A 24925-nucleotide genomic window follows, 5' to 3' on the forward strand; every position below is an offset into this window, starting at 1 on the left:
TAACTAATCCTCAGACTCAAGTAATCTTCAAGGTTATTATTGATTATGTAGTGTGATACTTTAAGGGTCGGTTTGTTTTACCTACTGTTTGTTGTTTGCTTTTCCAAAAAGCAGGGATTCCCTGCTTTTGTAAAATGCTACTTTTCAGGTGTAAAAGGCAAACATGGGATCACTAACCGAACACTTAAAATTCTCATTTTTGAAGTGAAAAGGCAAACATGAGTATGAAAAAGAGCAATCAAACACCCCCCTAACTTTGTTAACTAGCACGATCCATTAAGGTGTGTCTTGGCAGTGATTGAGTATCATATGAAATAAATGTATGATAGTCAAATGATAGATTGAGCATTGATCACTCTCGATAGATGAGAGAGATACCACAAGCCTCTTGTAGTAAAATTACTCTAACCCATTGCAGGATGATAGGTTAAGAGCGATTTCACTAAACCTATATGTTATGAGTTAATTCAACATGAGCAAGTGAACACACGCCTCTATATATGTGACTTATTTCCATAGTGATGATCAGGGTCGGTCCTGAGATTTGGAGTCCTGTACAAAGAAAAAAAGTGTCTAGCTAATAAAGTTCAAAAAAAATTACAATTAAATAAAAAAAATCAAGTAAAAATAGTTCTTCTTGAATTTTTTGAAGCAAAATCACTAAAGCAACTCATGTTCAATGAATAATAATGCTAATCCATTTAATCTTTCTTGTGACATGGTTGGTCGTAAATATGATTTAAGTAACTTTAATTTTGAAAAACTCCTTTATGCAGATGCAACATTAACGGTATCGTTAATAATATCCTATAAGCAATAAATAAATTTGGAAAACAATTAAACCATTTCAAATAGCTCAATATGTCAAAAGCATTTTTTTTTATCTCTTTTGGTAAAATAGTACGTGAAATTTTTAGCTCTTGAAACATATCCTGACTATCAATATCACAAGAATCTTTGTGTTTTAAAACATGTTCAAGATTGTCACATGATATTTTCAAATTACTTTCATCCATTGAACTTAACTTTTCATAAGAAAAAAGAAATATAAAATTCTTTTCGAATGTAGTGAATTGATCAAACATTCTTTCTAATGATCCAATTACTTGATCTACTAAATAAATAAAATAATTGATTCTAACAGATTCCTCTGGGAAATCAATTCTCCTTTTTTTCATTCGTTTTTCATGTCCAGATAATTGCTTTTTAGGAGGCATTACAAGCAAAATTCAAAAGTATACACAATAAATATAGATATAAAGTCAGAAAATAAAATGGAAAAATAGAACATGATTTAGGATCTTTGCAGATCAGTAGAAATCTATTTCGAAAAAAAATTATTTGCGCACCACAACTCTTAAAGTTCTCAATGAGTGAGAAAGATGTAGTCTGATTGTTGTTATTACTAGAAAGATGGAATCTAGAGAATATGATTTGCAAATTGTAAGGTAGCGTTAATTTGAAAGAGTAGGAGAATATGAATAGACGATATGATAAGATAGCGTAGAAAAATTTTTTATTAAGGTTTTACCAATTAGGAGTTTAAATGGTAATTGAATTCTTTTTCAGTTAATGCTTATCAATTCTAAAGTCTCTTTTACATTGAAAATAGTAGTTACCAATCCAATGCCAAACATTTTTTCTTTTTATTTTTTATATAAATTTTTTTATATATATATTTTTATTGCTGCCTTTTGTTTGCTTAATTTAATTAATGCCCTTTTGTGTTTTTTTTTAATTTATATTTTTATTTATTGAAAGAACGTTTGAATTTTTTATTAATGCCCTTTTAGCTTTTTTTTCTTTTTGAACATATATATATTGTGCCCCTAACATTTGGAGGCCATGTGCAGTCGCACTTCTTGCACGCCCTCAGGGCCGGGCCGGGTGATGATTCGTTTGGATATAGCTGATGAATGATATTATTATAATGCAACTATACATTGAAAGGTAAAAGGTCAAATCAACTTGACTTTTTATGGCTCATATGGGAGTGAGACACTTTTTTCTTAAGTCGGGACACTCACTTCGTTATACATTTAGTTGGATTAATTTAGATTGAATTAAGCAATTGAATTGAATATTTTTTCAGCATTAAGTGAATTGCAATAAATATGTATAACTAGTTGCGGTATGAACTTGATAGGTCACACACTAAGAACTGAGAAAAAATGGCAACATAATAATTTTGGAATTATTCCAAGGAGTGAGAGCTTAACCGAAATTTATATAGAGTCAAACCCTAGTCCCCTCTCTCTCTCTCTCTCTCCCTCTCTCTCACACACACACCTAACTGAAATTCACTTTTTGTTTCGGGTTGCTTTTTGGTTCGAGATTCGTGTGGACTACCATTGGAGGCACTTTATGTTGGATGCTTACAAGTTGATACATGTAGGTTGAAGAACTTGTGGTACACTGCATCAACGGTTGTAAGCTTCAAGAGGCAGTTCGATAATACTCTTTGAAACATAATTATATTATTGTCGAATAACGAACTTATTCGTTTCTCAGGTTAAAGAAATATTTTAATTTTTTTTAAATAATCTGCTGCATATAATGTCCTAGACATTTATAATTATATTTATAGTCATATATGGACATATGGATGCCATGATGAACATAGGGACTCTTGAGACCATAAACAAAAAGAATATGTGGGTGAATGTAGAAGTAATGTGTAAGGATGTGTATGGTAGGATGTACGTATGAATATAGAAAGAAAATATATATTTTTCATTTTTATGTCTCGAAGTCTTCTCATGTTGAGGGTTTAGAATGTCTTGAATGTTCACTTTGTCTCATGGTAACCTTGTAGAGAGTTCAAGCTATCTTGTAACAATTAGGCCTTTTGAAGAGGATACGAGATCAATTAGCTTTTTTGAGTGTCGAGAATAGAGGCAAGATTCCAAGACTTGTTAAGCTAGAATGTTCATCTGGGGATTATTTTTATGGAACATGCCCCTATGATGAAGTTTTTTTAACGAATCTAATTGTTTGCTAAAATCTCCCTTTACAGGTTTTCAATTTAGTGAGTCGCCTTAATTTTTTCCAAGGCCTCCCTTTTGGTTTTCAACCTAGCAGACTGTTTCTTTTCTTGTTTTTTTTATTCTTATCCATTGTTGTCTAGACCACTCTTTGCGAGTTTTCAATCTAACGAGCTCATTTTTTATTTTTTCATATTTCTGTTACCACACCATGCTGGAACATAAGCTAGTTTGCTTGATATTGATGACAATACACCCTTACATCTTCATTCTTCCAACTTCTTTTGAATTTGGAGCTTCTCATGTATTCTGATAGCTCCCATTTATATAGGTTTTTAGGATCATTTTAGCTCATTTTTGCTTCAATTCCTTTTAATTTTAGTATCGTTTTGTTATCTTTTGGTTAAAATTAGTAATTTCCATTATTTATGATATTTTCTGTGTTTTCAGGTGTTTTTAGGCCTATTTGAGCATTTCCGAACCAGACCTGAGCCTTTTGGAGCATTTCCGGACAATTCAGGGACCGTCGGAGCACTTTTGGGATTCATCAGGGACCATTAGAGAAGATTTCGGAAGCCCAAGGACCAAAACGAAGAAAAACTGGACTCCTTGCCCTATTTGGATGCCTGTCTCATCGAGACATAGAGCTGTCTCGTCGAGACAGGCACTGTCTCGTTGAGACACAAAGCTTTCTCGATGAGACAGGCACTCGTCTCGACGAGACAGCCTATGTCTCGACGAGACGAGGCGGGAGAGGTGCAAAAACGCATCTCCCCTGCTGGAATCTCGAATTTTTAAGCCTCTGAAGACCTAATTAAACACGGAAAGGACTTTTGCACCCCCGGGAGACCTAGGTTTTCTGCCCATGTCTATAAACAGGCAGCTCAACTCAGTTCTTCGGGAGATTTGTTAGTTTTATATTTTTCATAGCTACTTTAAATACATTTAAGCTTTAGATTTCAGTTAAGTTCTTGTAGTTAGATTTTATTCTTTGAAGAACAGCTCAAAGGGTGGAGGATCGACCTACATTGTTTATACTGTAATCAGACAACGAGTTTTAGAAATTCTTTCTCTTTCCCTTTATCTTTATTTACATTTAATCAAAGTATGCCTTCGTTTATTCCCTTTTGCATAATTATTGTGATTAGTTTGTCTATGAGCTAATCCCCATCCAATCTAGGATGGGGATGAAATTGGTTAAATGATTATGTATGTTTAGGGTTTAGGGTTTAATGTATTCGCTTTTGATTCGATCAGATTATACATACTTAATGCCTAGATGATGTTAGGAACAAGATTTATGCTAGAATGAGAATTGATAATGATCAACTAGCCTGTTTAATGTAAATAATGAGCTTAATGCCTGTGACCCTAACTTAGATAGGATTATAGATAGATGAAATCTTGACCACAGAATCGTCTATATCGAATCTGTATTAACCTGACTTCGCTAGAGACCACTAGGAATGAGGCTTTGTGACTGGGCCACAACTTTAGTCTTATTTGTCAAAAGACCTAATGCTTTGCATGATCTAGGGTATATGCCTAATCAAGCCGTCACCCGAATGCATGTGAATAGGATAGACGAATACTGATCACATTTGTCTTTCACTTAGGACAATTACCTTCAATCATTAGTTGAGCTTAAACCTGAAACCCTTTGAACCCATACTTAGGAATTAACCAATGAATTCCCCATTCTAGGTTGTAACTACCATTAATCACAATCCACCATGTGGCTCGTTCTGTTTACTGCTTTCTTTAGTTTAGTTATTTATTTTACTAGTTTTCAACCCAATTGCTTTTCAACCTTGCTAAATAGATAGATTTACCAATTGAATAAACTGATTAGGATAATAGTCTTTGTGGTTCGATCTTGTGCTTAAACACTATATTACTTGTTGCGATAGGATACACTTCTCATGTCTTCGTACGCTTGTATGGTGTGCTTAAAGTGCTAATGGAAAAATAATCATACAACATAAAACATAACAAAATTCATTTACATGCATTTTTATAGACACCAAATAGGTTATTTTAAGTAAAAGTTGTTCATGTATGTTTCACATAAGCATCCTTGTTGATTTTGTAATTAATTATTATCTCTCTTTCTTTGATAGGATTGAATCTTATATGTTGGTTAAGAGTAAGTGAACTCCATCGCACCAAGTAGCAAATATTCTTATGAACAGTATCGATCCCACAAAGACTAGCTTCCAATTCCATACCCATACTAAAACTCTATATTATCTAAGGATTGAATTATTTGATTTGGTTTTGTCACTTTACTTACTAAATTAAATTAGAAAGCGAAGAAGTAATATTCGATTGTCTATGTATGAGTGAGAAAGGCTAAGACTTTGAATCCCCGTATTAACTTATATGCATTAATTTGTGTACATTGTGTGTAATGAAGATAACTCGAGACGGTAACTTCCCTTATAAAGATAATAATCCCGGTCTAGAACTATTAACTTTTTTCCTAACACCCTTAGGCTGATGTTTGGTTAGGCAAAATCCCTAAGTGTGCTAGGAAGCATTAATTACATTAAAGCTAAAGTTAAGCCGTAACTTAGAATATGAAGCCGCATTATCCTGTTAAGGTATACGAATAGTTAAATTAGTCGGTTGAACCTTTTACTTGATTAGGTTTCACAATTAAATCTCTCTTACTAATTACTTAAGTATGTTTCTTAGTTCGAGGTGAGTAAGTATGTTTTAACTAATTCTCTTACTATACTTATCATAACACAATGTAAACACTCCTTAATGGCCCATATTCGTTAAACACGGTTCACCAACATACTAGCCTAAGGTGGTTTAGCTCATATTCGAGCTAAAATATAGAGGCATGTTAAGATGGACCGAGATTGAACCCATGTTTATCGAATTAAGTTGTTAATTCAAGGTGATAAAACGGGACAGAGTTGAGATGGAGAGAAACTTGAATATAACAACGTAAATAAGATAAATAAGGATGAAAAACAAACTGGTGTTTACTTCTTGATGTAGTGGAACGATATAGGTGTCTATCAACTGAACTCAAAACAGGGGGACTGGAAGGAGGATCAGAAGTAGAGAATAATGCTACAAAGTAAGAAACAATAATATTCCTAATCTCATCCTCTTTATCATGCCAAATACCATCACTATCGCGTAATCATGTAACACAATGTTGTTGAAATACCTTTCCACATGATTTTGATTTGACAAAATTATCTAAGTTAATCCATGATTAATGGGCAATTGAATTTAAGTGCTTTGGTTTAATTATACTAATGTGTTTGTTCAATGTTGAGTATAATTTTAAGTAAACAGAAATAAAAAGTACGACAGAATGAAGTCAGCATGAGGCACAGAAGCTGAGTAAAACACGACTCAGCATAATAGAAGAAAAGTCATCTTCATAACAAACGCTTGAAGATGAAGCTGACCAAAGAAGCTGAGTACGTAGAACACAACTCAGCATAATAGAAGAAAAGGCCTTTCTCAGAATCAACGCTTGAAGACGAAGCTAATCAAAGAAACTGAGTAGAACATGACTCAGCCTAGCCAAAGATAAAAGATCAAAGGCAACGTCTATAAGTTCAAGCTGAGTGTTCGTCAGGACAGCGCGAATGATCCGTTTGCTAAAAGACAAGATCCGACAACTGTCTGCACCAATAACAGAAGCTTTGGAATTACGTATGGAGACAGTTTCGAGACGTATGGGTCAACTGGCCGTTAGCTAAAAGACGAAACTGATGCTAGAAGACAAACCTGACGGAAGAAGACAAGCCTGGCGCCTGCTAATTTCAGAAGACAGGATTGGCCTGCTATATCTGTATGTTGACCAGTGAATGACGCAAGGAGCCGTTTGAATTCAACGGATACTTCCAGATTCAAATGATTGCCACATCAGAAATTCACTATAAAAGGACAAGTGCTTCACTTGGATCCTTTGTCGAAGTACAAAAAGAAAAGAGCATACATACAAAGCAGAGTAAATTACACCAATGGTACCTGAACTTTACCTTAATTCACACTTTGGTACCTAGATTACATTTTGTCTCAAAAATATACCCGAAGTAACGATGACCGGACAATTAAGTATATTTTACCGGTTAATGGCCGGTCAATGCGATTTTGATGAGTAAATTTCACTGATGGTACCTGAACTTTACCCGAATTCACATTTTGGTACTTAGATTTCATTTTGTCCAAAAAATACACTTCAAGTAAAGATGACTCAATATTTTAGTATATTTGACCGATCATTGATTGATCAACCCGAGTTTAACCATTTTAAATTAAAAATTGAAACCAATCATACACTCAATTAACATAAAATTATAATACTGTTATTTAGCTCATAAATGACAATATTATAATTTTATGTTAATTGAGTGTATGGTGAGTCCCAATGTTTAATTAGTTCATGTTACCCGGTCACTAACCGATTAAATGAACTAAACCTTTCAGTCACCTTTACTTGTGTTATGTTTTTAGGATAAAATAAAATCCAGGTACCGAAGTGTGAATTATGGTAAAGTTTGGGTACCATTAATGTAATTAACTCATGAAACTCGCATTGACCGGTCATAACCGGTAAAAATATACTAAATTGTCCGGTCATCGTTACTTCAGGTATATTTTTGGGACAAAATGTAATCTAGGTACCAAAGTGTAAATTATGTAAAGTTCAGGTACCATTGGTGTAGTTTATCCATACAAAGCACATTCAAACAAGAAAAGAAAATCTTACACCAAATTTCTATCTCTGTGTAAAAGCTAGATCGAATTTGTATTCATCTAATGTGTTCTTCATCTAGAAGGAACAGATTTGTATCAATTGTAAAAGTTGAGAGAGTGGTGCTGAGTACTCGGTTTTAAGTAGGGCTGGGCACAGTTCGATCCAAGTCGGGGATTCATGAATCTCCAGTATTGGATTGAAATTCGGAGATTGATAAAAGGAAATCTCCAGGATTGGATTGAAAGAATAAATCTCCAGAATTGAATTGCCCCAAAATTTCAGTCCAGTCCAGTTCGGGGATTCGGAGATTCGGTTCCGGTCCAATCCAATATAATTTTTCGGTGATTCGGATAAATATCTAATAGTTTAAGTCCTAAAAAATAAATTAAAAATTTAATTTACAAGATAATAAAATATAAAATTTTATTATCTTACATAACTTGAAATAAATGATATTTTTTTTAGGAAGTAAACAACATTCATTAAAAGTTACAGTAGACAACAAGGCTAAAAAAAACCCACAAAATCAAAGTATTAAGAGTTACGGTAGACAACAAGGCTAAAAAAAACCCCAAAATCAAAGTTACAAAATAACAAATCCATAAAAACAAACAACCTTTAATTCAAAAAAGACAACACCTAATTAGCAAAATCTCTCTAATCATCATCCCAATTTGTAATTGAATCTTCTTAACACAACAAATTCATTGTTTTCCAGTAAAAGCCAAACATTAACTTAAACATATAAAATTTACCATATTAGTGAATCAACAAATTTAATTTAATTAGTTTTCACTTCAATAAAATTAATCAACACATTAGTAAAAAGTAAAAGGAAAAAAAATATGCTTACCAAATTGTATTTGATTCGGTTAAAAAACCTTAGATATCCAATTGAAATATGGATAAAAGAGATGATGCAATTTCAGGATCAGAACTAATTTCTACAAATTAAATAACATTTATATAGTTAGTATTCATAAACATTTAATTAAAATAAAACTATGAAATATAATTGCTAAGCAAATATTACCTTCTTCAATAGCTTCAAGATCTTCAACTTCTTCTTCATGCTTGAAAGCTTGAGTTGAAGTTTTGAACCAATCTTGACAACAAATCAAAACCGCAGTTGTAGCAGTAGTTAAAGAACTCCTAAATTGATCCAAAGTTCTACCACGTGTGCTAAACATAGATTCAGAAGCCACAGTTGAGCATTGAATTGCAAAAACATCTTTTACAACTTTGGATAAAGCAGGATATCGCACAACATTAACTTTCCACCACAATAGAAGGTCAAACTCGATTACATATTTTTCAGGTGCCCCATTGATATATATTTCCCATTCTCCCTCAATTGACATATCTTTATCAATATTCAAAAAATAATCATCAATCTCATTATCAATGTCATCATCCGCTTCATCCAAACTAGAAGAATGTGCTCCAAGATTCACATTTTCTTGCACATTTTGCACTATATACTCATCTAACAATGCAATAATAATATTTGTGACTTGTGCCACCAACTCATTAGCATCGTTCTCACTATAAAATTCAGTGTACTTAGCCATCAAGTACTTAATTTTATACCTTGGGTCAAAAACCACTGATACAAAAAGCATCACATTCATTCTGCCAACAGAACCCCAATACTTATCAAAATTTTCCCTCATTTGAGTTCTCATGTATTTTAAAGGAAGGATTTTTACTGTTTTGACATAATACCCCATTTGAGACCCCATAATACCCGATTGAACAAGAGGTGATGAGATGGGAAAGGTGGGAGTGTCTGTCTAGAAAATTTTCCATGGCTGAAAAACGGTGAAGAAAATTTTCCTAATTGTTTTTCCATGAGAGGAAGCTTCTGTGAATTAATTAAGAACTATATCTAATACACTAACATATAAAACTTCAAATATAACACAGAACATATAAAACTTCAAATCTACACAATGTACACAACACATAATTTAGAAATTGAAATATAAAAGTTTAGTGTTTAGAAAACTTACCAGAGTTTAGATCGGTAAGAGGTGGAGGTGGAGGTGGCGGCGTGCGAGGTGGTAGCGGCAATGGAGTGCAGTGGAGGAGATAGAACCCTAGAAAAAAATCGAAGCAGAGAGAATGGGTAAAAGAAGCACGAGATTCTATTTTATAAAATGTTTAAAATTTTTAATATTTAAAACTTCTAATATTTGTTGCTTAATGGCTAATAAGAAGTAGAATTGGTTTAGATGGTTAAGGTGATTAACAATGTTTCATTTGGTTAGGTGTTCAATTCTCCATGTCTATATTTTAGGTAAATATTTTTTATTTCATTTTATAAACGGGAATTAATCGGGATAATTTTTATGACTATATAATAATGTTATACCTTATTAATAAATTATAAATTTACATTATTGTAATTAGTTTACCAAACCTTACAAAATATATAACTATATATTATATAATATTTCTATTTATATAAAGTTAATTCATGAAATATAAATTTATTATTGTTAAACTTTCGGTTATTTCAGTTCGGTCCAATCCAATCCAATCCGGTTATCGGTCCGGTCCTGGATAAATTTTGGTCCAGTTCGGTCTAGTTCTTTGAGGAAAAGTTAACGGTCCAATCCAGTTCGGTTCTCCAAAAAAAGTCAACGGTCCGGTTCAATTCTGGAGTTTTTTCCTCGGATATTCAGTCCGGTCCAGTATCTCCAGGATCCGCGCCCAGTCCTAGTTTTAAGTACTCAGTGGTAGAGAAAATCTGAGTGTTTGGTTATAGCGCTCAGTAGGAGTTGAGTAGACGAATAGAGGAAGGTACTCTTGCATATTCAACTGCCTTGTAAACGGTTTGTGCTCTACCCTTAAAGAGCTCAGTATTGGATTGAAAAAGCCCGGAAGGATTCTAGGGACTGGACGTAGGCGGTGAGGCCGAACCAGGATAAGTCTGCTGAGTAATTTCTAATCTCTCTCAATATATATATGTATGTGTTGCTTGCTTAAATTACTCAGGATATAAATTATATAAGCTGACACTGAGTAATCAGAGTGCTGAGTTGGAAGCTGACCTAAGTGTTAATTCCCAATTCGCAAGTAAAACGGTTCTAGTCAGCCTCTGACTAAAGCTGTCTTACATCTCTCTCGGCCGTGCTGACCAAAACTGAGTTAAGTGATTTAAAAAATTGATTAAGGCAGCATTATTAAACGGAAAAAGTTACAACAGTTCCTAACCCCCCCTTGGAACTAATTACACGGGACCAACAAATGCATCTGCCTCCTGACATTCGCCTTTGAATGAATTTTTTTTTTGTGTTTTTATCCCCTTCCAGAAGCCAGGACACTCGTGAAAGCTGCTGCCACATGATCTCTTCAACCTCATGTAGGTGAATAATCTCCTTTTCAATAACTTCTTCCTTATTAATTGTCATTATGCCATTCTCGAATTCTTACAACTCATTTGTTAGGCTTTTCAATTTAGTCATAATATGCTCAAAACTTGATTTATTCCAATGCTTGAGAGAAACTCTACATTGCTTCAACTTCCCACAAACATTCAAATTGGCTCCAGAACCTGAGGACTAAATTGACTAAATGGCATCACGACAACCCGGATCCCTTATCCACATTTTTCCAAACCGAAACGATCGTTGCTTAACAATGTATACCCCATCAGTATTTAATAAGATAGGTGAATGATCCGAGGCGACTCTGGCTAAAACAATAACTGTGGTCTTTGAGAACAACAACTCTCAATTAACCTATGAAACATTACGATCTAATCTTTCCCAAATTCGTGAATTCATTCTTCTATCATTGGTCTATGTAAAACAACCACCAGAAGATAGTAAATAAAATAAATCACAATCATCTAGATAATTCCTAAAAACTTCCATAGAATGATAGTTAAGGGAATAATATGGAAATATCACCTAAATTTTTTTATTTGAAGCATAAATAAATATGATTTTTCACATCTTTATAAATAGAAGAAACTTTATATTGGTATTATAAACTTTTTAAACCGTAAGAACATGTAAAAGTACAAGGTTTAATTAGAAATTGATCCAAAAATAATTAGGAATTATTTAGTAAAAACCAAAATAAGCATAAAAGAATTTGTTAAACGAGTTGATGTGCTAAATTAACTTTCATGAGTTGCTTAGAGTATATAAAAAAGGGTTTGGTTATTCTGGTTTCAAAACACACTAAAAACAAAAACAAATATTTAAAAGGGAAAAAGGGGAAAAACTGAAACCATTTCCGGATTGTGTAGACAGCACCAGGCAGGCGCAAAGACGAGACCTTTCGAAGGTTTCCACCCATGCCAACCAACCAGACATCTCTTTCCTTTGTTTTCATTTCCGGGTAATGCGCTTTTTCTGTAAAATTTTGTTTTATTTCTCTCTCTCTCTCTTGTTTATTTTAATCGTTTCAAGATTTTTCAATTCTCGATTTATTTTGCATATTAGTCAATTTTTTGAACGCCAAACCGCTTGGATAATCCCAAACTAGGTACCTTCGTTTTCCATTTGATCTCTTAAGGGACTTGGAGATGCGGCTTTCATTTCTGTTTCTTTTTTTCTTTACCGATGTCATGTTGCTTTGTGTTTGATTTGGTGATTGGGGCAGTAGAGGAATTTTGCTATTAAATACGGTAATGGTTTTTTTTTTTTTTTGTCTAATCTTTTAGTTAATGTTAAAGGTATTCTTTTGGCACACTCAAGGTTTGAATTTTGAATTCTGTGTATAAAATTTGTTCCTTTTTTTGAAATGGGTTTTTGTCTCATTTTCTGAAATTGTTCTTTGGGTGGTAAGAGCCATTTGAAAATTGCTTGAATTTGGGGATTCAATTTTAAGACGATTTTTGGGGATTTAGAGATAAAAGGCCTTTGTTTTTCCCAAACCCAGTTTCGATTTTTGTTTCTGCTTGCTATATAAATGTTTTAACGTTTTCTTATGTATGATTGTCTTTGTCAATCATTTTAGCTTATGCTTGAATTATTCCTTTTCGTCTAACTACCTCCTTTTATGTTCTTTTCTTCTACTTAGTTATATCTTCTTTTCTCTTCTAGTTAATAAACTACTTGTTCATTCTATTCTCATATTTTTTCATTTAACAAGTTTGCTTTGGTACTGAATGATCCGTTTGTTCTGTGTTGTATATGGTCTTTCAACTATTTGACATTCCAATCATATTGTTCATGAAAAGAGGAAAGATGAAAAAATAAATAAAACCAACGAAGTTGCTCTTGACATTGGTGACCTTGTAGTAAATTTGAATATAAACTGGTGTTGTATGAGATTAGAATTAGAAATTGAAGTCCCTGCTCTGTCTGTGTTCACAGGTCCAGGTTCAGAAAGTAGGCATATTAAGTGCTGAGTTTGGTTATTAAAGTTAAAACAAGTTGTGAAATTGGGATAGCAATGGCTCCAGTGGGCGGTGCTTGCAAAGAGGTTCTTGAATCTCACCCTCCAGCCGCAGACTATGATATTAAAACATCAAAATCAGAGACTAATAGTACAAATACAAAAGGTGCTACTGGCTTGGGTGGAAAGCAAGGAATCTATTCAAACAACGGTGTGCATGAACTTCTTGAGTGCCCTGTCTGCACTAATTTAATGTACCCCCCAATTCACCAGGTCTGTTCTTTATTTTATCTTTTTTTCCGTCTTCATTTAGCTTCTGTTTTCTTGCATGATTGTTGCTGTGAAAGAAAGACTGAAACTTTCTCCAAGTGAGAAACGTTACAGTTACCATTTCTTATGTTTGATTAAACAAAACCATCTCTGACTCTTGCTCCTATAAATACAGTGCCCAAATGGACACACACTATGTTCAAACTGCAAGATAAGAGTGCATAACTGTTGTCCTACCTGTCGTTATGATCTCGGAAACATAAGATGTTTAGCTTTGGAGAAAGTTGCAGAGTCACTAGAACTGCCCTGCAAATACCAGGACTTAGGATGTCATGATATTTTCCCGTATTACAGCAAACTCAAGCATGAACAACACTGTCGATTCCGTCCTTACAGTTGTCCTTATGCTGGATCTGAGTGCTCCATCACAGGTGACATCCCAGCCCTTGTTTCACATCTTAAGGATGATCACAAGGTTGACATGCACGATGGCTGTACCTTTAATCACCGCTATGTGAAATCGAATCCTCATGAAGTTGAAAACGCCACATGGATGCTAACAGTAAGTTCTCTTGTAATAAGATATAACATTCTTTTGCATAACTTCAACTGAGTTTAGAATGTTGTTTTGGGGTTAGGTCTTCAACTGTTTTGGAAGACAATTCTGCTTGCATTTCGAGGCTTTCCAGATGGGTACGGCACCAGTGTATATGGCCTTCTTACGCTTTATGGGCGATGATAACGAAGCAAAGAAATTTAGCTACAGCTTAGAAGTTGGTGGGAATGGGAGGAAACTAACATGGCAGGGGATTCCTAGGAGTATCCGAGACAGTCACAGGAAAGTTCGTGATAGCCAGGACGGACTTATTGTACAAAGAAGTATGGCTCTGTATTTTTCAGGCGGGGATAGGCAAGAACTGAAGTTGAGAATTACAGGGAGGATATGGAAAGAAGAATGAGAAGCAGAGAGAGAGAGAAAAGAGTGTACAGTTGGAATATTAATGAGATGCAAATGGCAGATGATGAAGTTTCATCTTCTATAATATCTTGCCACGCTATTTTGGTAAAGAAAGAAAAGAAAATGCAGGAAGTAGAAGAAGTGGAGTGTCACTTTGTTGTGCATTTTGTTGTGTTTTGTGGATGCTGCTTTTTATGTACCATATTGAGTTTAAAGGAAATAAAGATAATGTCTCTTCTCTTTGCATATGAATGAATGAATCACTCAACTGTTTTACATATGTTTACTCCTTTTGGCTATTCTGATGGAATATTTTAATACTCTTTTACAAGCTTGCTATTATTTTATTGATGCCGTGGATAGTTGGTTTAAACTTTGGATTTGGAATTATGTTTCAAATGATTATTTGTTTGTTTGGTTTGATTTTATATGTATATATAATTTGATTTGTTGGAATTGGAATCATATGATGGTATTGAAAAGGAAATCACTATTTATTTGGTTTTATATGTAAATAAAATTTGATAGTTTTATAATGGCCCAATTATTATATATGTATAGATTTTGGCGCTGTATTGGGTTTGAGCTGTTGGTTTATGAGTGTCCAAATGTGGACCTTTCAACGATCTTAATTCACTATACTTACTTTGTTTTTGAAGGTCAACAAGGAAAGAAATCTATCATGTGTGGAGCGAACGAGACTATTGTATGAGAAAGGATTTATAGAAATGTACCTGTAGATTCCAGTTTGAGATTTTCGGAACTGGATTTAGCGGAAATGAGATACTTTCTACTTCAATTAACTTTATTCTTTTCCAAGTCTCACAATTTATATCCAAAATGTTTATCTTTGTATTCTAAGAAGATTCAAAAGTTTGATTTACCAACCTCTTGATCACTCATATCTAGGTACATGAACAAATGTCTTTCATTCAAACATCTTTATATGAGAGTATTGACATCTTAGTCGGTCTTTACTCAATCTAGAGCATTAGATTGTGATATGGCAATTGTATAATAGGCTATTGTGGTTCTGTTTCTCCCTAAAAATGACTTAAGTAATTTAACCATTTTCAGCATATATATGACCTTATCCATTCTACTACAATTCATTCTTTTTATCACAGCATTATGTTGTGGACTACATGGTACAATCTTCTTATATCAGATTCTATGTTTAAAACGATAGCTCTCAAACTGATTAGATATGTATTCACCTCCTTTAACCGTATGGAGATATTCAACTTATCTCCTCCTTTGGATTTATCAAGATTGTTGGGGCATCTTTTTTTACTCATGCATATGTGCTTTTTGAAAATAGCTTGACTATTGTCAATGACGGTAGCTTTCCCAGCTCTTTGTTGAGAAGGGTACCAACAACATAGTTTTCAGATAATTTGCAACCAAGCGATGAACTGCTTACAGATACACTAAGGATAATTGATTTTCATTCTCTCCAATAAAATGCTAAGTAAAAATAAGAATTGAATTTCATTATTGAGTATAATTTTTATAGAAGACAATTGGTTAATAGCACTCCAAAATTCAATTAAGTATTTAACGATAGAGTTGTCCTCATATACGTTGTCAAGCTTCCTTATCATGAATAATTTGTCCCCAACTATTTTTCTATCGTAAAACTCTTGCAACTTCTTCAATAATTTACAGATAGACATTCCTCATACACATGGTGGAACACGTTAAGATACCTTTAAACTCTAATCACTATGGATAATCCTAATATTTTTTTCTTTAACTTGTAACTTGCCTTGTTGACTTTATATTGCTTCACATACATATCTCTATGGTATAAAATATTTTTTATTATTGACTTCCAAATTGACCGTTTAATTTGATAATGGAAATTGAAAAACCTTATATTTTAATTTATATGCAACCATGGAACCAAAAACTCTAATACCAGCTATTACAACTCGTAAATAAAATTGATAATAAGGTAATATATATAACTTAAAACAGAACAATAATAAAAACACAAACAATGTAGTACAGAGAAACAAATTTATGTAGAAAACTCGAAGAAAATCACGAGGCGTTAAAAAATAGCTTAACTGATACTAATAGTAATAATAAGAATTCAAAAATTAAAAGTCTCTTGAGCACACTAAATTTGGGAGACAATTAAAATATTCAAGGTTGTAATAATAATTCGTTGACTCTCTGGAATTTTATCTCAGTCAGTCATTTCTAGAATCTTGTAACAAAAGTAAATATTTTGCTGAATGCATTTACCATAATTTAAGCTTGAGTATTTAAAAACAAAAGTTTTTAGAAATATTCAATAATTGGTGATATGAAGAAGAAAAAACCATGCTTTTTACGATAAGAAGTTTCAGTTTGAGGCAACAATGAACTTTTCTTAGGACAGCAAATTTGGAGTTGCAATTCGGTAAAATATAAAACAACTGAAATACAAAATTTATAAATTCCAGTAAATGAAGTTTGAACTTGTTATTTAAAAAATAAAAAGAAAAGTCCACAACTAATAATTAAACAAGAGTAGAAGTAACTAAAATGTCTGTTTTGATATAACTGAATTTCAAGTCATATAATGAAATTGGTAACTGGCCAACCATTTGAAGAGTTTGAGCCTAACTACCTTCTTTTGTTTTATTAGATCCCATATTTTTCTTTTCATTTTATATCAATTTCTTCTTAATTATCTCAGCTTTTTTTTTTTTCTAATTAAGATAACGATGTTGTGTTGCGGAGAAGAAGAAGTGACAGCTCCACCACCTTGTAATAATCAATTCACACCTACACGTAAAGTAAGCAATACCTATGATGTTAGCATAAGAGGAGGAGGAGAGCCAAATAGCAGAATTACAAGCATTCATATTCCAGCTTTATCACTGGAGGAATTAAGCAGATTAACAGATAACTTCGGTGAAAGTGCACTCCTTCGACAAGGTTCTTATGGTCGTATTTTTTATGCCAAGCTAAATAACGGTGTTAAGAAAATTGATAACACACAAGAAACAACATATGCCCATTTTGCAGCGCAGGTTCCTTTCTTATTCTTCTTAATTAATATAATTAAGAATCTAATTATGAATATGAATATGAATATGCAGTTAGCAATGGCTTCGAGGCTTAAGCATGATAACTTAGTGGAACTAATAGGATATTGTTTGGAGCGTAACAATAGAATATTGGTTTATAAATATGCCACAAATGGTTCTTTACACGATGTGTTACATGGCAATGGCAATCTGAGTTGCGAAGAAAGAGTTAAAATAGCATATGGTGCTGCAAAAGGAATAGAGTATCTACATGAAAAAGTAGATCCTCCTATAGTACACGAAGACATAAGATCAAGCAATGTGTTACTATTCGATGAATTGACATCAAAAATAGCAGACTTTAACATATCAAATTCATGTTCTGATGTTGAAGCTCGGTTACATTCAACGAGAGTGTTAGGGGCTTTTGGGTATCATGCTCCTGAGTTTGCTATGACTGGAAAAATAACGCAAAAGAGTGATGTATATAGTTTTGGAGTAGTTCTTCTAGAGATATTGACAGGTAGAAAGCCAGTTGATCATACTAAGCCAAAGGGACAACAGAGCCTTGTAACTTGGGCAAGTCCTAGGTTGAGTGAGGATAAAGTCAAACAATGTGTTGATCCCAAACTTGTTAATTACCAACCAAAGGCTGTTGCTAAATTAGCAGCAGTTGCAGCACTTTGTCTACAGTATGAGCCAGATTTCAGACCAAATATGACTATTGTTGCAAAGGCTCTACGACCACTTCTCACCCCTAAACAACCTCCACCTTCTTAATTACTATTCATTAATGCCTCCCATCCCATGGATTAAAATATGTTCAAATTTACTCATTTTTTTGGGACATTCTCTGATACATTTATCTTTTAGCCTAGGTCCGGGGACCCATGACCCATGATCCCATTAATATATTCAACATTGCTCTAGGATTTTATAACTTAAAGAGGGATTATTATTACACGACCATATCCCATGTAAACTCTATTTTACTTGTTTGCAATTAAAACAAAACTTGTAATTTGATATATTTATTTGTTTACTGCCTGCAATCAGTGCATACTTTTCTCATACTTTCTTTTCATTTTTCAATTTTCCCAAACTAAATAGAATACCAAAACAACCACTAAAGATTTGGACAAAATCAAAACATTTGGATACATTTGTTCTAAACGTATCAATTTAGAATTTTAACTTAGATTCATTTATTTTATCTGTTATTTATTGTTCCGGTTTGCTATTTGCTTTTTGAAAAAACAGTGATTCACTACTTTTATTAAAAAAAACAACTTTTTAATTATAAAAGGTAAAATGAGGATGTTAAAAAGCAATAATCAAACACCCCTTTGTATTAATTGTTTATTTCATCCATCTAAAATGGAATAATTATTTAAAGATTTAAAGTTTGAGAACTAGTATAATTTAATTGAGAAACTATCTAGTCAATGTCCACCGACCCAAATAATGGGATAATTTTTTAAAAATAAATAGGCGTGCTCCATTCCTAATTGTAATGAGCAAACCAGTGTTGAAATAGGTGTTGTTTGTGCAACAATTTTAGAATGTGGAATTGATGTCGGCGAATGCACTACGTATCTTGTCTACAAGTCTGCAATCCAATACCTGTACAATTCTTACTCTACCCTTTCGCCTCTCTGCTGCTAATTATCGTTTCCCGCCATTTAACCACCAATTGAATTCCTGTACCTCTCTCTCGCACCTTAAACTTGTTCATGCTCTTATTATTACAACTGGCTCTCGCTACAATTTCCTCCTTTCCACAAAGCTTATCTCTTTATACGCCAATTTCTCTTCTACAATGGACTACGCTCGTAAACTGTTCGACAATATGTCCCAAAGAGACGTCTTTCTTTGGAATACCTTGATTAGAGGTTATTCTGATCTCGGTCCCTGCCATGAGGCTCTAATACTTTATAAAAACATGCACAATTCTTGTTTTTTACCTGATGATTATACCTTCCCTTTTGTGCTTCGGTCTTGTGCAGTGATATTAGCTTCCTGGGAGGGGAGACAAGTGCACTGTAATGTTATTAAATTGGGTTTTAATTTAGATATGATTGTACAGACTGCTTTACTTTCTATGTATGCTCAATGCGGTGACACTTTCAGTATGGAGAGAGCTTCTGCTGAAATGAGTTGGAGGAACATAGTTTCATGGACTGCTTTGATTGCAGGTTATGTCCAAAATGGGCTTTTTAGCCAGGGTTTGACAGTTTTTGAAGACATGGTCAGATCAGGAACTCAGCCAAATTCAGTTACTTTGATCAGTGTACTTCCTGCTTGTAGTGGTTTAGGGTTTCTTAATTTAGGGAAGTTGATTCATGCATATGGATTGAAGCTGGGTTTGGATTCTGATATTACATTGACTAATGCTTTGATAGCTTTATATGGGAAATGTGGAAATCTTCATACTGCCAGATTGTTATTTGATGGCATGCCTGTTAAGAATCTGGTCTCGTGGAATGCCATGATTGCGACTTATGAGCAGAATAATGCTGGAAGAGATGCAATTAAGCTCTTCCGTAGAATGCTATGCGAGAGAGTGCAATATGATTATATATCAATTCTTAGTGTTATTTCAGCTTGTACTAGTTTAGGTGCACTTGGCACTGGAAAATGGTTACATGAGCTTGTAAAAAGAAAACAATTTGAAACCAATATTTCAGTCATGAATGCTCTCATTGACATGTATGGCAAGTGTGGATATATAGAATTGGCTAAGGATGTTTTTGAGAAATTGCATCATAGAAATGTTGTGTCTTGGACTTCAATTATTGGGGCTTGTGCTTCTCATGGTCATGTCGATGACGCTCTCAAGCTCTTCTCAAAAATGAAAGAAGAGGGAATTAAACCAAATAGCTTCACTTTCACTTCTGTGTTAACTGCTTGCAGACACTCTGGCCTTGTAGAAGAAGGCAAGAAACACTTTGATAGCATGGCCGGAGATTATTCAATTGTGCCTTGTGTGGAGCAATGTGCATGTATGGTTGATCTTCTTGGTAGAGCGGGTTGTTTGTTAGAGGCCTATGAATTTATTCGTCAAATGCCAGTTGCGCCCGATTCAGGTGTTTGGGGAGCTTTGCTTGGGGCTTGCAGAATCCATGGTAATGTTGAACTAGCTGAGCTCGTAACAGAGCAGCTGTCCCAGTTGGATCCTCAAACTTCTGCTCCGTATATCCTCATGTCACATGTATATGCTGAAGCTGGTAGATGGGAAGATGTTGTGAGGTTGCGGAACTTAATGGAGGAAAGAGAGTTGAGAAAAGTACCTGGCCGTAGTTCGGTTGAGGCAAATAAGAGGTTTCATACATTTTTAGCAGGTTTGAGATCCCAACCCTCTTGGGCCACTCAATGAAGCAGATTCATTCATTTTTTAAAAGGTTGCTGACAATTGTTTTGGCTAATATGATGCTTTCCACCACATACAAGCATTTCTTTATATCCATTATCAGTTTGATGTTCGGGAACTTATGATTATTGGATGAAGCGGGCTGAATAGATCAACAAACGTGGAACAGAAATCGGGGTTCAAAATTTGGAGATGTCCTGATCAGTTAAGGCGATTCAGAAGTGATAGCTTGCTAGTGAACTCAATAGATACTGTTCTAAAGTGCTTTTGAGGACTAATGAATCTATCGAGCCAATGAGAAGAACACGCCTGATGTCTCCAAGATTGCAGAAGGCGAGTTTGCTTGCAGGAATCTGATCCAAGCAATACAACTTTGCTATCTTTCACTGTGTATGAAGGTAGAACTTGAATGTTTCACTCTAAAAGAAATTAGAGATTTTTCTTCTTAATAAAAAGTAATAAAATGTTAATTCCATAGATGTTAAAGATGTAGATGAAGAATTCCCGGCTGTGTAAATTAAATTTGAGATATGATATAGTTTGATAGGGAATATGCTAATAGGCATAAAGGGTAAGAGACACGTGATTCGAGAGTGAGTGTTTTAGTTAGTATATATAGAGGCATAGAGTGAGAAGGAAAGAATTATAAAGAATGATGGCTATGTTCTTTGATCAGGTTATCTTTGTATGGGAGTTCAGTTGAGACCTCAGTTTATGTTTCTATATCCCTATTTGTTGTGTGTTCTGTTTATGTTTCTATAATAGTTGACATGTTTGTTGTAGCTGAAATTTATCTGAGATCATGAACAAAAATAACTCAATAAAGAAAGGTTATGTGGCAATATGTTTGGCATCTTTATGTGTTTCTGATGGCCAGTTGATTATGATTCTAAAGAAATTGCAAATATTTCATATGTTCTAGGAGAGTATCATATTAGCACTTGTAAACTTATATTCTGATATGGATAATGAGTTCCTTCTTTACTGCATTGTTGGAGTTTAATACACTTTCGTGGGACATTGCTGCTATTTTACAAGATTTGTTTTCTTATTTTGTTGTTGGGGAACTCAGGAGTTAGCCAGCTAGTGGTTCTCCTGTTAAGAGTTATGGATGGTATTTTCAACTCTCCTAGTTTCTGTGTTATCCTACTCTCCTCCCCCATTGTATGTTAGGAGCTTAGGATCGATAGACACAGAATAATGAAATAACCTAAAATAATATTCTGAGCTCCTCAGACATTTTTATTTCTGTGGATTCAACCCTTAATCTTTCATTTCAATGTATTAAAGCTTATCAATTAAGGTTGACTTCAGTGGTTAAAGATTTCAAATCGCTTAAGCTAGAGCTGTCAAGTTCGAGTAATGTACTTAGAAAACTTTAATTGGGAAAGGATCTATCTAAATGGACTCTAACATCTTTACAAAAAAAAAAAAAAGCCTTAAATCTTTGGTATTTTATTTTTATCTCATTAATCCATTCATTGATGACTAAAAATAGTCAGTTTTGATCGTAAAACACGATTATAGTGTTTATTCATTTCATGTGTTTGAAATTTACATTTTCAACTTCGAACATAATTTTTTTTTATGTGTTCATAGAAAAATTGTAAAAATATGATTTCAGGGTCAGATAAAATGAGTAAAACAAGTGATGTTCTTTTAACCTAATTAGCAGGGGCGTAGACAGGGGCCCGGAGCCCTCTGGCCGCTGTAATCACCTTGATCCCGGGTAGTTTCGGTCTCAAATTTTTTTTTTTTTTTTATCGGGGGTGTTGAATTAGCCCTCCAAGATGACCCATTAAGTGTTAGGCCTATTAAGTACTCCTTAAATTTAAATTTTTATTTTTTGGGGACATGCTAAGCATCTCTAAATCCAAATTTCTAATTTTTTTTCCATGTTAGGTCATTCTTAAATTCAAATTATTATTATTTTTTGCTTGGTAGACCCTTTCAAATCAAAATTTTTAATTTTTTTACCTGTTCGGTCCTCCTTAAATCCATTTTTTACATGGTAGGAATCTTAAACAAAATCTAATTTAATTTTGAGAAATTGTACATTAATACTTAAAAATTGGTTCTTGACCACTCAAATTATGACACGTATATATATATATATATAAAGTTGAACAAGTTCGATTTAGCAAAAAATTTTTTTGCTAACGCACGTTTAAAATCGCCTCCCTGAGAAATCTTGTATTCGCCACCAGAAATCGTAACCGATAATTAGATATTCACAATTATAGTTATGTAATTTGATAAATAAAAACTTAATCTCACCAGAAACAAATAAATAAGGGTTTAAAAGATTAGAGAGTAAATCCACTAAAATGGGAATTATTAAAGAGGTCTGGATGGTTTTTGCCATAAAATAACTGTTGGCAAGACATGCATGGTGTTTGGTTTTTGGATTAAAAATTAATTAAGTGAAACAGCACATGATGAGATATGTAAGAAAAAGTGAAAAATGAAAACGTCGCCTGAGAGATTCGAACTCTCGCGGGGAAACCCCATGTACTTAGCAGGCACACGCCTTAACCACTCGGCCAAAGCGACATTGTTGAAGATGATGGGTCTAACATAATAATAGTTATCTTCGTAGTTGCAAGTTGCAGCCTTGTTATATATGTAGTCCATGAATGTCCGTAATGTTTTGATTCAGATTGCAGAATATAATCTGAATTAATTCATAAAGTTAAAAAAAATAAAATATATACTTTTGTATGGGTTGGGCATGATTACATTACATTACAGAGAGAGAGATTAGATGAATTTTTGGATCATTTCTCTGACTTCTTCAATAACAAGCCATGCCTTGTGACCTCCAATTACTTCTGCTTTCATTTCTCCATCCTTCCACAGCTGCAATGCAATACAATGAAATTCAATTAGTATTAATATAAAAGCATTATTTATTAAACAGATGAAGAAGCTGCTAAGTTATGGATTAGCTACCTGAATTGTGGGCATTTTCTGGCATTATTTATGTCAAAAAAAAAAAAAAAAAAAGAGATTTATGAGAAGGTGAGTTGTGAAAAAGAAAAGAAAAGGAAATATGATTTGGAAATTGGATGAAACATACAGATATGTTTCCACGCTTCACTAGTGACTGAGGCACCTTGTTCACATCCACACAGTAAAACTTTGCCCTACATTTTCCACCAAATTCATACTCAAATATGTATGTAATGTAATTCATCAAACAAGTAAAGTATCTAATAATAAGATGATGTTACTTGGTATCAAATTCAGCAGCCAATTTCTCCAATTTAGGCTTCAAATAGATACATTTGCGGCACCAAGAAGCCATCCTACAAATTACAATTAATATGAAACCCATAAGGTAAACTAATTGTTAAAAATGAACAAGATATTACCAGTCAATGAGAACAAGACGAGAGAGGTCATTAGCCTGAGCCTGGAGTAGAACCTGATCAAGATGATCAGAATCTTGAATAGCTTCCATATCAATGGAGGTGGGTCTAGTCATATCTTGCCAGAATGCTTCTCTTCTTAAATCTCTCTTCCTTAATAAACTTGAATAATTATTTCTTTGCAATAACCTACTACTACTCCACACTTGCTGCTCCTGCTGCTCTCTGTGCTTGTATCTGCACAGAATATGTGAATTTGCTGCCAAACATGACATTCTTCTTCACCAAATATTCAACAAAATCATGCTTTTTTCTTTCTTTCCTTTTTAGGATATGATAGAAAATGGTTGATTTCTAAGGTTTTTAGTGTTTAGGATAAGAAACAAATGCTTTTTCTTACATAAATTATTAATAATAATAATAAACTCTTTTTCTCTTTTCCAAAACCTTATCTGCAGGCTCACCTATGGATGGGAGGAATCATAATATGTGGACCTACCTATCGGAATATATAAAGCATAATATCCATTGGCCCTTAGAGTTTCAAAGTCAATCAATACTTTAAAGTTTAAATCATCAATTGAGTTCCTAAATTAATAAAAAATCATCAATCGAATCTTTATTCTAAACAAAAATCATCAATTGAGGTCTCATTAAATATCATTCGGTTGAACAGTTTCAGACTTTGTATCCCAAACTCATTCTGAACCAACACATAGATTATTATAGTCAATATCAAATATTCACAGTTTCTGATTTAGGATAGAAGAAGGACTCAATTAATAATTTTTTATGTAGTTTATGGACTTATTTGATGATTTTGATAGTTTAAATCCCTAATTGACTTTGAAGTTTTAATTTG

General features: G+C 33.6%; 4 protein-coding genes and 1 non-coding gene across 5 annotated transcripts; 3 read left to right on the top strand and 2 right to left on the bottom strand.

Moving 5' to 3' along the window:
* The first annotated feature begins 11902 nt into the window (after nt 1–11902).
* On the top strand, nt 11903–14577 carry LOC136209790 (E3 ubiquitin-protein ligase SINAT2). The gene is made up of 4 exons (XM_066001373.1): nt 11903–12069; nt 13050–13344; nt 13517–13903; nt 13980–14577. The coding sequence occupies exons 2-4, from the start codon at nt 13129–13131 to the stop codon at nt 14298–14300; spliced, it is 924 nt and encodes a 307-aa protein (XP_065857445.1). The 5' UTR covers nt 11903–12069; nt 13050–13128; the 3' UTR covers nt 14301–14577.
* A 2439-nt stretch (nt 14578–17016) lies between these two features.
* LOC136208072 (probable protein kinase At2g41970) lies at nt 17017–18102 on the top strand. Its single transcript, XM_065998908.1, has 2 exons — nt 17017–17325; nt 17395–18102. Exons 1-2 carry the CDS (start codon nt 17017–17019, stop codon nt 18100–18102), a joined length of 1017 nt encoding a protein of 338 aa, XP_065854980.1.
* Nucleotides 18103–18787: 685 nt separating this feature from the next.
* Nucleotides 18788–21402, top strand: LOC136208351 (pentatricopeptide repeat-containing protein At1g08070, chloroplastic-like). The gene has a single exon (XM_065999190.1). It carries the CDS (start codon nt 18896–18898, stop codon nt 20696–20698), a length of 1803 nt encoding a protein of 600 aa, XP_065855262.1. The 5' UTR covers nt 18788–18895; the 3' UTR covers nt 20699–21402.
* A 1761-nt stretch (nt 21403–23163) lies between these two features.
* On the bottom strand, nt 23164–23245 carry TRNAS-GCU (transfer RNA serine (anticodon GCU)). Its single transcript has one exon. It is a non-coding gene; the product is annotated as a tRNA-Ser (tRNA).
* Nucleotides 23246–23288: 43 nt separating this feature from the next.
* On the bottom strand, nt 23289–24459 carry LOC136208398 (thioredoxin-like 3-1, chloroplastic). The gene is made up of 5 exons (XM_065999258.1): nt 24067–24459; nt 23926–24000; nt 23772–23838; nt 23645–23662; nt 23289–23551 (listed from the first exon to the last, which is right to left on the bottom strand). The coding sequence occupies exons 1-5, from the start codon at nt 24336–24338 to the stop codon at nt 23453–23455; spliced, it is 531 nt and encodes a 176-aa protein (XP_065855330.1). The 5' UTR covers nt 24339–24459; the 3' UTR covers nt 23289–23452.
* Between the last annotated feature and the right edge of the window lie 466 nt (nt 24460–24925).

The sequence above is a fragment of the Euphorbia lathyris genome, chromosome 10, assembly GCF_963576675.1.
Source record: "Euphorbia lathyris chromosome 10, ddEupLath1.1, whole genome shotgun sequence".
NCBI lineage: Eukaryota > Viridiplantae > Streptophyta > Magnoliopsida > Malpighiales > Euphorbiaceae > Euphorbia > Euphorbia lathyris.

Excerpts from the sequence above, each read along its gene's own strand:
- LOC136209790 (XM_066001373.1), top strand. The coding sequence starts at position 13,129 with ATGGCTCCAGTGGGCGGTGCTTGCAAAGAGGTTCTTGAATCTCACCCT. Across the intron at positions 13,345-13,516 it reads TGTACCCCCCAATTCACCAG|TGCCCAAATGGACACACACT; the intron begins GTCTGTTCTTTA and ends CTATAAATACAG. Across the intron at positions 13,904-13,979 it reads ACGCCACATGGATGCTAACA|GTCTTCAACTGTTTTGGAAG; the intron begins GTAAGTTCTCTT and ends TTTTGGGGTTAG.
- LOC136208072 (XM_065998908.1), top strand. The coding sequence starts at position 17,017 with ATGTTGTGTTGCGGAGAAGAAGAAGTGACAGCTCCACCACCTTGTAAT. Across the intron at positions 17,326-17,394 it reads ATGCCCATTTTGCAGCGCAG|TTAGCAATGGCTTCGAGGCT; the intron begins GTTCCTTTCTTA and ends ATGAATATGCAG.
- LOC136208351 (XM_065999190.1), top strand. The coding sequence starts at position 18,896 with ATGTCGGCGAATGCACTACGTATCTTGTCTACAAGTCTGCAATCCAAT.
- LOC136208398 (XM_065999258.1), bottom strand. The coding sequence starts at position 24,338 with ATGTCATGTTTGGCAGCAAATTCACATATTCTGTGCAGATACAAGCAC. Across the intron at positions 24,001-24,066 it reads CGTCTTGTTCTCATTGACTG|GATGGCTTCTTGGTGCCGCA; the intron begins GTAATATCTTGT and ends TGTAATTTGTAG. Across the intron at positions 23,839-23,925 it reads GCTGCTGAATTTGATACCAA|GGCAAAGTTTTACTGTGTGG; the intron begins GTAACATCATCT and ends TGGAAAATGTAG.